The sequence below is a fragment of the Diadema antillarum genome, unplaced genomic scaffold (genome assembly GCF_040938485.1).
Source record: "Diadema antillarum isolate AM-2024a unplaced genomic scaffold, OU_Dant_1.0 seq00000177_RagTag, whole genome shotgun sequence".
Classification (NCBI taxonomy): Eukaryota; Metazoa; Echinodermata; class Echinoidea; order Diadematoida; family Diadematidae; genus Diadema; species Diadema antillarum.
This window is the reverse complement of record NW_027271244.1, coordinates 226,037-239,789: the sequence shown is the minus strand read 5'-3', so window position 1 is coordinate 239,789 and position 13,753 is coordinate 226,037. Positions and strand designations below refer to the sequence as shown.

At 40.7% G+C, this 13,753-nt stretch overlaps 1 protein-coding gene across 1 annotated transcript; it reads left to right on the top strand.

Annotated features, from left to right (window-relative positions):
* The first annotated feature begins 11,114 nt into the window (after nt 1-11,114).
* LOC139728374 (uncharacterized) lies at nt 11,115-13,200 on the top strand. Its single transcript, XM_071639316.1, has 3 exons — nt 11,115-11,132; nt 11,461-12,132; nt 13,192-13,200. Exons 1-3 carry the CDS (start codon nt 11,115-11,117, stop codon nt 13,198-13,200), a joined length of 699 nt encoding a protein of 232 aa, XP_071495417.1.
* The last annotated feature ends 553 nt before the right edge of the window (nt 13,201-13,753 follow it).

The following is a 13,753-nucleotide window of genomic DNA, read 5'->3' as shown; positions in this document are numbered from 1 at the left end:
TATACATCGGTCCAGTCCACTCTGTTTAACTCGTCTTGTAACCTAACTATATTGTCAGGTGTCATTTTCCGGAAACTTACCATAGGAGGCTTTAAAGAAATTCTACGGTTAATGGGAATACAAGAAAAGATGGGATAATGGTCAGATAAATCTGATAAAATAATTCCGGAGGCAGGTAAAGGGCTGATGTTACAGAATATATTGTCGATAAGTGTTGCAGAATGATTGGTAACACGAGTTGGTTTTGTTAAAAGCAGTAAAAAAGACGAGGAAGTCATTATATCCAAAAAAATTTGGGCAGTGTTTAAAGTCTGAAACTTTAACAAATCAACATTAAAATCTCCCATGATAAAACAATCTTTATTATTAAAAGTTCGGTTTGATAATAAGGATTGTACATATTCAAAAAAATCATAAATATTAGAATTAGGAGGTCTATATAATACTGACACAATTATATTCTTTGAATAAGGGACCTTAATTTCAATAACAAGTGATTCAACAATTTCACTCATACAATTCAATTCATCATGAATAACATAATCCAGATTTTGTTTTACATAAAAAGCAACGCCTCCGCCCATTCTCTGATTTCTGCTATTGTGTATGAAATCATAACCTGGGAGTGAGAACATAGAAGTGGAACCCTGAGTGGTCCATGTTTCACTAAGACCTATTACATTGTAAAAGGATCCATGAGTGCCATCCATAAATAAGCGAAAATTATCAAAATTATGATTCAAACTCCTTATATTCAGATGCATGAAAGACAAATTATTGTCGCAATCGTTACTTTCAATCAAAGATTTGATATTGTTAATTGAGAAATATTCTGAACTTGGATATTGCTCATTGTTATTCTGACAGAAATTAACGCTATCCTCATAAAAATTAAAAGGTAACTGATAATCTTTACTACAGGGGTCATTAGTTGTCTGTGTTTCCGTGTTTTGTCTGAACATTTCAAAAAACTCATCACTGTTTAATGAATGAAAAGCAAAGTCTTCGACTCGCATCATCTAGGAGTCAGAAGGAAATAGGACGTACTCGGTGCCATCGAGCACCAGTGTGCGTTCGAGCATGCATGGCATAGACCCCAGGAGGATGAGATAAGAGAGAGCATGAAAGAATGTAAGAGGACGAGAAGGAGGAGGAAGGAACAGAAAACGTGGTAGAAGTAGAAATAAGAAAGAAAACGTAAATACCGGAGAATTACAAGAGAGCAAAGGACAAACAGTAGACAAGAACAAGACAAACACCACAAAAAACACATACCTATCGAATCATGACTAAGGTACATTTCCGAAAGGCTAAACCCAGACATTGCTCTCCCTGCCCCCCCCCCCCCCCCCCCTCCCCGAGAAAAGTATGTCAAAACTGGTCAGGCAAGATAGACTCCGAATAATGCATTTACAATTCTTTTTGTGAGTACAGTAAGTAAGAGCACTGGATGAAAGTTGCCAGTGAACCCATGATACACTTGTTCGTATGGGCTAGGCTGAGAGCCTCGTCGCTCCTCCGTCACCCAACACACAAACTTGACGAGAATGCGTTCACTGGTGCATGTATTGTAAACCTTCGGTATGTGACAGTTATTGTTCCATCTCAAACTGAACGACATCAGAGCGATTGTTACCATATCGTTATACAGTGCATCTGTGCAGGGGTTCACCGCACCACGCCCCTCTGTCATTTAAATGTCAGTTCACACATCAAATTAACAAATTCTCATTACGAACACACACTATACAGAGACCTGTCCACTTGTTAATTTCTGAGTTCAATGCCTGTACCAGAGTAACAATGATGTACATTTGTATTTCAGGGGCGGATCCAGAAATTTGCAATATTCAAATGGGGCGCATGCGCCCCTCCCCAGTTTTCTTTTTATGTCTTTTGTTTTAACAGAAATTATAAGGGGGGGGGGGTGGCGTGCGCCTGGTGCAGTCTTCTCTGGATCCGCCATTGTATCCGGAAGTCATCTTGCCCGTGACATGAGTTGCCCAGTGCTCCTATGGAGCATAGTCAATTAAGATTACATTGTTATAGAAGACAAGAACAAAATTGACAAGCTATTCTCAAGGACCTCGTAATACTATGGAAGACTATTTTCCACAAATGTACATAACATTTTGGTAAAGATGTACAACTCGAAGCACAACCAACCGACACAACCGACTGAAATCAAACATTAACGAGTATTTTAAATTCAAATCCACAGTTGTTTTATAACGTAAAAAGTTGCTGAATATAACTTATTTATGTTCAAACTACCGAACAGTGTGTGAAAAAACAGCTTTCTCAAAAATCCTTTCAAAGCCTTACTGTATGTCTAGCAATAACAATAATCAAAAAGAAAATAGAGTGCGTTGACATGTCAATCCTTACGTAATAATTCAGAATTAGATGTAGTATATATGCAATGAACGAGTAAAATGAACTGAACCAAGCCTGGAAGTCTCGAGCGCTTGGAGGAAGAATGCTCGGTGCGCCAGGGATATATACACATAAGCATATTTAGAGTTGTTGTGTCAGGTACATAGAGGTAAGAAGGGAAAAAGCACAAAGTAAGTCCCTTTGCATATTTGCCATGGAACTCATAGGGCAGTGAACTCTCGAATACCGCCTTAACCAAGAAGAAGAAGAAAACAAAATCCAGTGCATTGATCTGAACTAAAAGGCGGTCAGTCTTACGTAATAAGTCGAAATGAGATGTTGAACATAATATGGAGCAATTCGAGACGTCGTTGGGGTGGCAAGACCTCGCATCAACAAAATGTCAAATGTTCAGGAGAGCCAAAATAACATGGCGGCCACAGCATTATGGATAGAGTGAATGGGAAAACCCTTCATGGTGACACGCCCTGATGTCTTCGTTTTCGGAGCAAGACAGTTGGAACTTAGACCGGACATCCCTTAGCCCATGCATTATCCGACCATCAATCCATAAAGCCCCCGTTCCACTATGCCGTTCTCGCTACGATTTGACAATTTTCTCAGGTCGGGAAGGATCGGGTAAAACCTGAGCCGATCTGGACACAGTACGATGTTAGAACGCTCTAAGTACGCTGCAGTTACGACTTCCAAGTGCTTGCTACGCTCTTACTACGATGATCGGGAATTAGACATTGCGATCTCTGCCGCTGCCGGTACGCTTTAGAACGATGTAGCTACGCTGTTAGTGCGATGTTGCCGATGTTATCCGATCAATGCACGCTGTATCTACGCTCTGAACGATCTATACGATCTTATCACGCTGTTACCCCGTTCAGAGAGCTGAAAAGTGCCTGATGTGCCCCGATGTACCCCGATTCGACTGTGGGTCAGCAGTCAGTCAACTTATTAGCATGCAGAACCGAAGAAATATACTGTGGACCTCGAAGATTCATTCTTTTTTTTTTACTTTTGATTTTCAAAGTTGTTGTTGCTTCGTTATTCTCACTACTCTTTCTTCGTCAGCGAGCCCGTGCTTCTGTGCCTCCAGTGCCCTGGTTATGACCCACCATTTCCCTCTCCTCTCCCCTCCCCCCCCCCCCCTTGTCCACTTCGGACTTACTACCTTCTTCACTACTATATCTTTCTATCCTCTCATCAATTTTTTCCTTACAAGAGAGCCGCCATGTGTTTGTTAATGTGCGTCCGTATGTGTGCATGTATGTGTGTATTACTCTGTCTGTCTGGTTTTTTTTTTTGCTACCGCTTAGGGAAATTTGTTGTTGTTGTTTTTTGCAATTATATATTTTTCTCTATGAGGGGACTGCATTCTAATACTACAAGCTCTGCTTTTTAGCAGTCCCCTCCATTTCCAGCAATATTTTGTATGCATTTACCACAGTGACGTAACTGTTATTTGTATCTCTGTTGATAATTTGCCTGTATCTCTTTTACAATGTTATTCTGTTCATCGCATTGTGGTACTAATTTCATGACGTCTGTGTATATGAGCGTTTCTTTGTATTTTTTATTATTTGTTTGTTGGAAGTGAAATAAATCAACTTGAACTTGAACTTGAAGAGCCTGCTCAACACACGGTTCTTTTGCAGCAATGCATTATATAAACAAAGACGTGCTGATTTTTCAAAGGATTTTTCTTGATGTCCTTGCTTTTATAGTCCGTCTTCCTCCAGTTGTAGATGATTTCATATTCTTCAAAATTCTGCTATGTCCTCTTCCTCCTCTTTCAGCATCACGTGCAGTCTCTCTTTCTTCGCCTTTTGGGTAGCTGCTTCGCTGCTTTCTTCTCTTCTTTTTCTTCATCTCTTCTTCTTCTTCGAAAATTACAGCTAAAATTACTTCCCGTTCTTGTGCCGATGTTACTACGCTCAGAAAGACCTTGTTACGCTCATCCCGCTGCGTTTACGCCGTCATTACGCTCTCCCCGCTGCGTTTACGCTGTCACTACGCTCTCTCCGCTTGCCGTACGATTAAAAATATGTCAATTTTGATCGGGGAGATCGGGAAGAAATTTTGAACCGGTTCAAAATTTCTTCCCGATCTGAAAAACTGCCCACTCCAACCCCGACCTCCACACGCTGCTGCTACGATGCTTCCGATCCCCGTACGCTTTTGCTGCTCTCTCCCGATCTGCTAGATCGGGACAGATCGGGGTCCAAATCGTGATAGTGGAACGGGGGCTTTAGAGTCATTTTCACCAAAATTTCAGATGCAAGGTCCCGCCATCCCAGCGACAACCCCCCCCCCCCCCAAGTCTAAGGCGCATGGAAAGAAAATGCTCAAGCTCGAATCGTCAATATAATACACATTAACCAAATTGGGAATCTATAGTTGTTTTGAATAAAGGCCTATAGAGAGAAAAAAGAGCGATTGTTTTCACGAGTACTCGAAAACCACCTTAACCACGACACCCAGTGCACTGTAATGAAAGGCTAAAGCCCCCGTTCCACTATCACGATTTGGACCCCGATCTGTCCCGATCCAGCAGATCGGGAGAGAGCGGCAAAAGCGTACGGGGATCGGAAGCATCGTAGCAGCAGCGTGTGGAAGTCGGCGTTGGAGCGGGCAGTTTTTCAGATCGGGAAGAAATTTTGAACCGGTTCAAAATTTCTTCCCGATCTCCCCGATCAAAATTGACATATTTTTAATCGTACGGCAAGCGGGGAGAGCGTAGTGACAGCGTAAACGCAGCGGGGAGAGCGTAATGACGGCGTAAACGCAGCGGGATGAGCGTAACAAGGTCTTTCTGAGCGTAGTAACATCGGCACAAGAACGGGAAGTAATTTTAGCTGTAATTTTCGAAGAAGAAGAAGAGATGAAGAAAAAGAAGAGAAGAAATCAGCGAAGCAGCTACCCAAAAGGCGAAGAAAGAAAGACTGCACGTGATGCTGAAAGAGGAGGAAAAGGACATAGCAGAATTTTGAAGAATATGATATCATCTACAACTGGAGGAAGACGGACTAGAAAAGCAAGGACATCAAAAAAAAAATCCTTTGAAAAATCAGCACGTCTTTGTTTATACAATGCATTGCTGCAAAAGAACCGTGAGTTGAGGAGGCTCTTCAAGTTCAAGGTCAAGTTGATTTATTTCACTTCCAACAAACAAATAATAAAAAATACAAAGAAACGCTCATATACACAGACGTCATGAAATCAGTACCACAATGCGATGAACAGAATAACATTGTAAAAGAGATACAGGCAAATTATCAACAGAGATACAAATAACAGTTACGTCACTGTGGTAAATGCATACAAAATATTGCTGGAAATGGAGGGGACTGCTAAAAAGCAGAGCTTGTAGTATTAGATCAATGCAGTCCCCTCATAGAGAAAAATATGTAATTGCAAAAAACAACAACAACAAATTTCCCTAAGCGGTAGCAAAAACAAAAAAAAAAAGACAGACAGAGTAATACACACATACATGCACACATACGGACGCACATTAACAAACACATGGCGGCTCTCTTGTAAGGAAAAAATTGATGAGAGGATAGAAAGATGTAGTAGTGAAGAAGGTAGTAAGTCCGAGATGGACAAGGGGGGGGGGGAGGAGGGGAGAGGAGAGGGAAATGGTGGGTCATAACCAGGGCACTGGAGGCACAGAAGCACGGGCTCGCTGATGAAGAAAGAGTAGTGAGAATAACGAAGCAACAACTTTGAAAATCAAAAGTAAAAAAAGAAGAATGAATCTTCGAGGTCCACAGTATATTTCCTCGGTTCTGCATGCTAATAAGTTGACTGACTGCTGACCCCCAGTCGAATCGGGGATACATCGGGGCACATCGGGCACTTTTCAGCTCTCTGAACGGGGTAACAGCGTGATAAGGTCGTATAGATCGTTCAGAGCCGCTGCGTAGATACAGCGTGCATTGATCGGATAATATCGGCAACATCGCACTGACAGCGTAGCTACATCGTTCTAAAGCGTACCGGCAGCGGCAGAGATCGCAATGTCTAATTCCCGATCATCGTAGTAAGAGCGTAGCAAGCACTTGGTAGTCGTAACTGCAGCGTACTTAGAGCGTTCTAACATCGTACTGTGTCCAGATCGGCTCAGGTTTTACCCGATCCTTCCCGACCTGAGAGAATTGTCAAATCGTAGCGAGAACGGCATAGTGGAACGGGGGCTTGCCGTAATAAGGGTTTGAACATGAACATCAATGGAAAAAAGGAATAAAGCAGCCATGCCTGAAAATCTCAGGCGAACAAAAAGTGAATACTCGAAGGGCTAAGAATACTCATAAACAGGGAATTACGTATATAAAGAAGAAAAAAAAAACAACGTGAGGGATTCCTATCTACAATTGCCATGTGGCTTATAGAGCAACGAACTCTCGATTACCACCTTGACCTGGAATAATAATGATAATAATAAAAAGTCTAGGGCACTGATCTGTAATGCGGTTAATCTTACGTAATAAGTAAGAATTAGACCTAGTACATGGGCAATGAACCAATGAAATGTATAGAACCAAGCCTGGAAGTCTCCAGTTCTTGTACAAAGAATGTTTGGAGCGCGAGGAATACACATAAACACATTGGATTTGTTGCTGCAGGTATATAAAGAGTAGAAAGGAAGAGACTAGGCAAATTCCTTTCGCTAATTACTATGGAACCTATGGGGCAGCGAACTCTCGAAAACCGCTTTAACCAAATAGAAGATTGTTGGCAAGAAAAAGAAAATGTCAATCCACTGAACGGAAAGGTGGTCAGTCGTACGTGATAAATCACAATTAGATAATGAACATGTGCTTGGAGTTCTTTTGAAGAAAAAATCCTTGAAAGAAGAAGAAGAAAAAGAAAGAAAAAGAAAAAGAAAGAAAAAAGGAAAGGTTCTTTTCTAAAATCTATTCAGTGAAATTACATACAGTAATGTGTGGTCACATAGTTGCAGGCAACGTCAAAAACATGACCTGAATTCTATTAGAATAACAATTATGCCAATATGCATTTGAAAATCAGAATCCATTGGGCTAATAATCGAATAACTTTTTCCCCAATATGTTTTACAAGAAATCTTATCAAAAGATGGCACTTCTTTACAGAAAAATTTCGAAGAAGAAGAAAAAGAAAAAGAAAAGACCCAAAAAAGCAAATCAAATTCCTCGATGTTACATTACCGGAACAGTACAAAGGAATCAAGGCAACAGTTAAAAGGAGGAGAAGTTTAGTACCAAAAGCCGATATGTCATAAATTATCAGAGTATGATTATGGCTTGGGCCGATATGTAAAAAAAGGACAAATAATCAGAAGTCCAATTAAACATACATTTTGCTGGGAGGAAGTTATATATTTTGTGTCGAAATGAACTTTGGTGGTCAGAACACATTCAAAAAAGTTATCAATTATTTTCATGTATATTTTAAAACTCATTACTGTCAACACTAAAACCGTGGTACTGACAGTTATCTTGGTGAATTACGATAACATGACTATTTGCTCCATAACGTATCAATACATGAGCCAATTTTTCACAGATCAAACAATAATCCAGATGAAATTATGCAGCGTTAGCAAAGTAAATAGTTACCTGAGCAACACCATTCGATTATCTGTTAAACTCACAATAGAGCAGAACATGGCGTCCGTCGACTATCTTCACTCCGCTTAAATAGTTGGCGTTGGCGTTGGACTTACTGAGGGCTACTAAATCCTCCTAGACAGTTTGGCGGGTGATGATATTGTAGATGTTCCTCAATCTATGATCCTCAAAATTTATGCTTCCATTCAATGCACAGCGAAGAACAACGAAAAATAAAGAAGAAAGCATGAGAATCGCACAGAAATCCATGGTACCATTCTCCGCGGCTTACACACTTCCAAATAATTCCCGAAAATTAATGTAGCTGAAGTAGGACTTTAGTTGTTTCCGCTTCCATCGACTTCCATCCCTCCACTGGCGCTGGCTCCAGCGTTGTTGGTTGTGCTGGCGGACGGCCTGCCGAACGGTCGGCCTGTGGCGATGGATGATTCCTTCCTCTGGCTGCCCTATCTCTCGACGAATTCCTTTTGGTCGGATACTGGTAGGTGGATCCGGTCCACCAGAAGTTTCCATGGCTCTGATTTGGAGAAATACGCCAGCTTGCCGGCCGAGCGAGCCGTTCTCAGGGCTTCTAGCTGTGGTTGCCTCTCACGTCTAATGCGCAAAGGAAGATCTTCCGCAATATACATTGCAGTACCCTTGAGATGTTTGGCGTTTTTCAACACTGTTTATCTTTCCTGGTAACGTAGGAAGCGAGCTTTGATGGGTCGCGGTCTCGTCGACGCAGGCAGGCGGTGTGCTCTTTGGTACTCGATTTTGTTCACGACCTCGGTGGGGATTTTCAACTTCTCCACGTAGAACTTGGCCAGCACACTCTCGATGTTTTCGTTTTCTGACTCGGCTAAGCCGAAAAACACCAAATTTTCCCGGCAGATGTATGCATTCAGTTTGTCAATTTCGTTTTGTAGTAGCTTACTCTCCTCCTTCATTTTGCCTTGAATTTGTGGAATTACTTTTTTTTGCAGCGTTTCCAAGTTCTCGGAGTTGAAATTCACCGCCTTGGTTAGTTCCGTCAGCTTCTTGTCGACCTGGCGAATTTCTGATTCCATCTTTCGTTCAAGATCTTTAACTGCATCCTTAATTTTGTCCGTTTGGTTATCGAACAGTCTTTGAATGGATGGGAGAAGTTGTGGACTATCCGGAGTACTAAACACAGGGCTAGAGGCCTTGGTACTAGAGCGTTGACGGGGGCGCTTCCCGGCAATTGACGCCATTGTCCTCGTAAAGGCTCGGGAAACACGGAGCAGTTTATGGAACCTGTAGTTATCTATTGACAACTTGCGGGAGGGGGAGAGAGCAGGGCAAAGACGTCCTTACGCTTCGACGGTCATCAGTCTAATTAGCTACAACAACAGTAATTAGCTACAACAGCACCGCCAACCAATGAGATGACATGTACAGCTCATCAGCTTTCAGAATATGTAAAGAAAATAAGGGGTCACTGTCCATCCTGACGAGTAAAATCGGATTTAAAATTGGCGGTTTTTTTTTTGGCATAGTTGCACTGTATATCCCCATTGACGCGTGCGCGGAATTTCAACTTTGACGGGCCCGTATGGCGTCCTATTGAGTCGAATTGATTTGAAACTTGGTAGAAATATTTCTTGACATTACAGAAATTCGATCCATGTGAAAAAATGGGAAATTTCTATTGCATATGAGCTTTGCATGCTATATGTGCGCGCGCGTACGCGTCCGTCCAATTTTTTAATTTTTTTTTTCAAAAAATGCTCCGAATGGTCTGAAACGTATGCAAAAAAAAAAAATTGAACTCATTTGGAGCATGTAAATATTTCGTACGCGCACGTTTTAAGAGTAGATATGAATTTTGAGAATATGACTAAAATGTGCTTGACTTGAAATATATGTGACGTAAATTTCATTGAAAAATTCCATTAATGAGATATGAATGAAAATGTGTTTTCATATAATGACGTCATAGTGACGTCACGGTCGACTGATCACTATGACTTTAATAGATCTGTCGTCTTTGGGACATGATACATATATGGTATAATTTTGAAAATGATAGGAAAAGGACTTTCTGAGTTAACCTCTGCACAACTTTTGAGGAGAAATGAATAAAGAAAGAAAGAAAGAAAGAAGAAGAAAGAATCAGTACAGACACAGAAGCTGATCCGAGAGGATACTCGGATCACCTAATACCAACAACTTAACTTCTGGCACTGTATATCAGGTGTACAAATCTGAAATCGATTGTCTATTCTTTTCTCTCCGTTTACCTGGGTCCCTGCACACTATCCTCACAACCGGAATACGTTCCAGTGCAGGCGTCAAGTAGGCCCTGCTTCGGTCGATTTCGTGCTTTAGTAATTGCCGAACTCGTCTTCCATCTTTCATGACGTAATCGCAACCGTCATGTCTGGCTGGAGCTGGTCGCGTCGGTCCACGACGACCTTGATAAGTTCCCACTGAGTAGGCTTTATTAGCCCAAACTCATTTTTTTTTTTTTTTTTTTTTTTTTTTAGGAATGAGAATTCATTAAGCGAACAAACAAAGGCATTTTAATAGTGTATTGAAACTACGCTTCAGTTAGTAGTGGAAAAATTCCTTAGACCAGGAAAAGTTGTTAATTACAAGGCTTTGTGTTGATTTTTGTTCTAGAAGGGCAATGAAGTAAATTTAGCTTGGTTGCCACATTGGCAACCTTGTGTATCTTTTTTTGTTTAGCCTAATTACCATAATCATATAATTATTATGTGTGTAACATGTAATAAATTGCTAAACTTTAAAGGAAGACGCCTGAAATCATGAGTAATGCAACTTTTCGATGGTTTCCTATGATGGAGAATCCATTGATCACAAACGTTAAAATTTTGAAGTGATGTAAGTGTATTAAACATGTAAATCAGCATAATGATCTAATTTGCATATGGTATTATACATTCACCGTCTAGTAAATGGTACCATTTTACTATATATGTTATATGACGTGGAGAAGTTGTTGAGTGGAAAGATTTTTGTTGAATCGTGTATAGGAGGTTTTGATATGAATTAAGCTCGGCTGCCACGTTGGCATCCTTGGACAATTATCTCCGATGGTCTAATAAGCATATTTGGCTAATTAGCTGCTTAATATGTTGCCTGTGCATGTTCACAGTCATCCAGGTAAAGTATCACATGAACAATATCGGTAAATCTAGTCAACTGGACTTACTTGTAATTTGGAGTAGCGACGTTTCGCCTCCACTCCGGGACGCTTCATCAGGCCGACTGATCAGGGAAGACCAGCTGGATTCCTTCTTTGACCACATCAACAAGGTGAATAAATACATCAAGTTCACACAAGAGAGAGCAAAGGAGGGAAAAACTCGCTTTTCTGGATTGCCTTGTCAATATTCAGAGTGACGGTACGCTGCACACATCAGTCTATAGGAAAGAAACACACACGGATCAGTACCTTTCCTTTGATTCGCATCACCCCCTGGTCCACAAGCTAGGGGTAATCAAAACCCTACTCCACCGGGCAGATATCATCTGTTCTGATGAGGACACGAAAATCAAGGAAAACAGGCACGTTAAAGAGGCACTCAGCGCATGTGGATACAGCGGTTGGACATTCCAGAAGGCAGTTCAGAAATCCACACCAAGAAACAAGGACAAACCGAACCAAAGCAAGACAACGACAGAAAAGCGGAGGTACAACGTGACGGTTCCCTATGTCTTCGGACTTTCAGAGAAAATCCGTAGAATCTTCAGCAAACATCATATTCCTGTCTCTTTCAAGCCTACCAACACACTGAGACAGAAGTTAGTCCATCCTAAGGACAAGACCCCGAAGGACCAACAAAACAACGTGGTCTATGCTATCCAATGCAAGGATGATGAGTATGATGAGCTGTACATAGGAGAGACAAAGCAGACCTTAGCCAAACGTATGTACCAGCACAGACGAGCTAGCTCGTCTGGATGTGGAGACTCTGCCGTATACTCCCATCTGAACAGCAGTAACCACACCTTTGACAACAAGGACGTAGTCATCTTAGATCGCGAGCCAGGGTGGTTCGAGAGGGGAGTCAAAGAGTCCATCTACGTTAAAAGGGAGGAGCCATCCCTAAACCGAGGAGGGGGCCTGAGACACAACCTAGCCGGAGCCTACAACCCGGCGGTTCGGAAGATTCCTCGGCGCTTTCCGAAATTCCCCGACCCTGTTACGGGTCAACAACCAATTGCTGCCAAAGATCAGTCGGCCTGATGAAGCGTCCCGAAGCGGACGCGAAATGTCGCTACTCCAAATTACAAGTAAGTCCAGTTGACTAGATTTACCGATATTGTTCATGTGCTTAATATGTTGCTGATTCTAATCCAAGATACCCTTTAAACACGGATTATACATCTTTTCAAGGGTTTTCTATTTTCTATTACTAGGAATGTGTTCATACCAACAGTATCCATTTTGAAATGATTTATCAAAGTTTCTTGAATATGCAAAAGAGAACAACGGGCTATAATTTGCATATTCATCTATACGGTTTAGTAGATTGCGCCATATTCTATGAATGCGACATAAAAAAGTTGTTAAGCAGATTATTTCTGGTTGATTTGTGTGCTAGGTGGGTACGTGTTGAATTAAATCAAGCTCGGTTTCACCTTGGCAAACCTTGGGCAATTGGTTTAGTAGGCATGTTCAGTTAGTTTGCGTAATATGTTATATGTCCATAATTTAGTGTTTAATGACAAGGAAAAAGTGGACCTTTCTGAGGGAGTGAAACGAAAAAAGGGGGGTATATGAGGGGTTTGAATCTGGACCTATTACAAAAATTGTACAATTTTATTGTTGCATTACTATTTCTTGATCAAATTATTTGACATGTAAGAGCAGCGATAAAGAAGAGAGAGGGAGCTTTTTGTTTATCGTTGGAAATTAAACTCTGACAGCTTAAATCTTCATTCTAATTGACATCAATACCCATCTAAGAGTCGAAGCAGCAAAAAAGAAACAAACAAATAAAGAAAAGAAAGAACACACCTTGTACTAAACAACTTTTCAGCTCAACTATGTGCCATATTGTGTCTACCGTTTACTTGATCATCATACATACGCAAATTCGCTCGTTATGTCAATTATGATATTCAACATTTGCATCCTTTGCAAATGGAAGTTTTTGTTACAAATTCATATCTCTACCTTGTGAATCTCGAAACGTCCTATTATTCCTGCTTTCAGGCTCCCTAGATTTAAAACAGCATCATGTTACATAATTATTATTCTAATTATCAAAATGCTCTAACTAGATGGGAAAGATAATTGCCCCAGGTTGCAAGTAAGGTTGCTACCAAGCTTAATTTACTTCAATAATCATTTAGAGGACAAATCATCAGTGCAACAACAACAAGAACAACAAGAACAACAACAAAAACAACAACCTTTCGCTAGCAGCTTTTCTGTGGTACATTGTACCAACCATCGAACTATTAAACGTATTTTGCATATTAGCTCATTCTGTGAAAATGATATATAAGATATGATAATAATGGTCTTGGATAGAATCAAGTTTTGCTAATAAAACTTATGAAACTTACTGATAAGCAAAAGCCACACTATCCAATGTATATCCATATCTCTGAAAGAAAAAAAAAAGACACATAATGAATATATTTGCTTGCATCTTTTTTTTAATGTTAACAAGCCTATTGTGACCGTAACTACCAACCATGACTTGCTTAAAGCGAATATGGATAACAGTCATGTCGACTTGCATATTGTTTTATTTTCAGAAGACCTATAT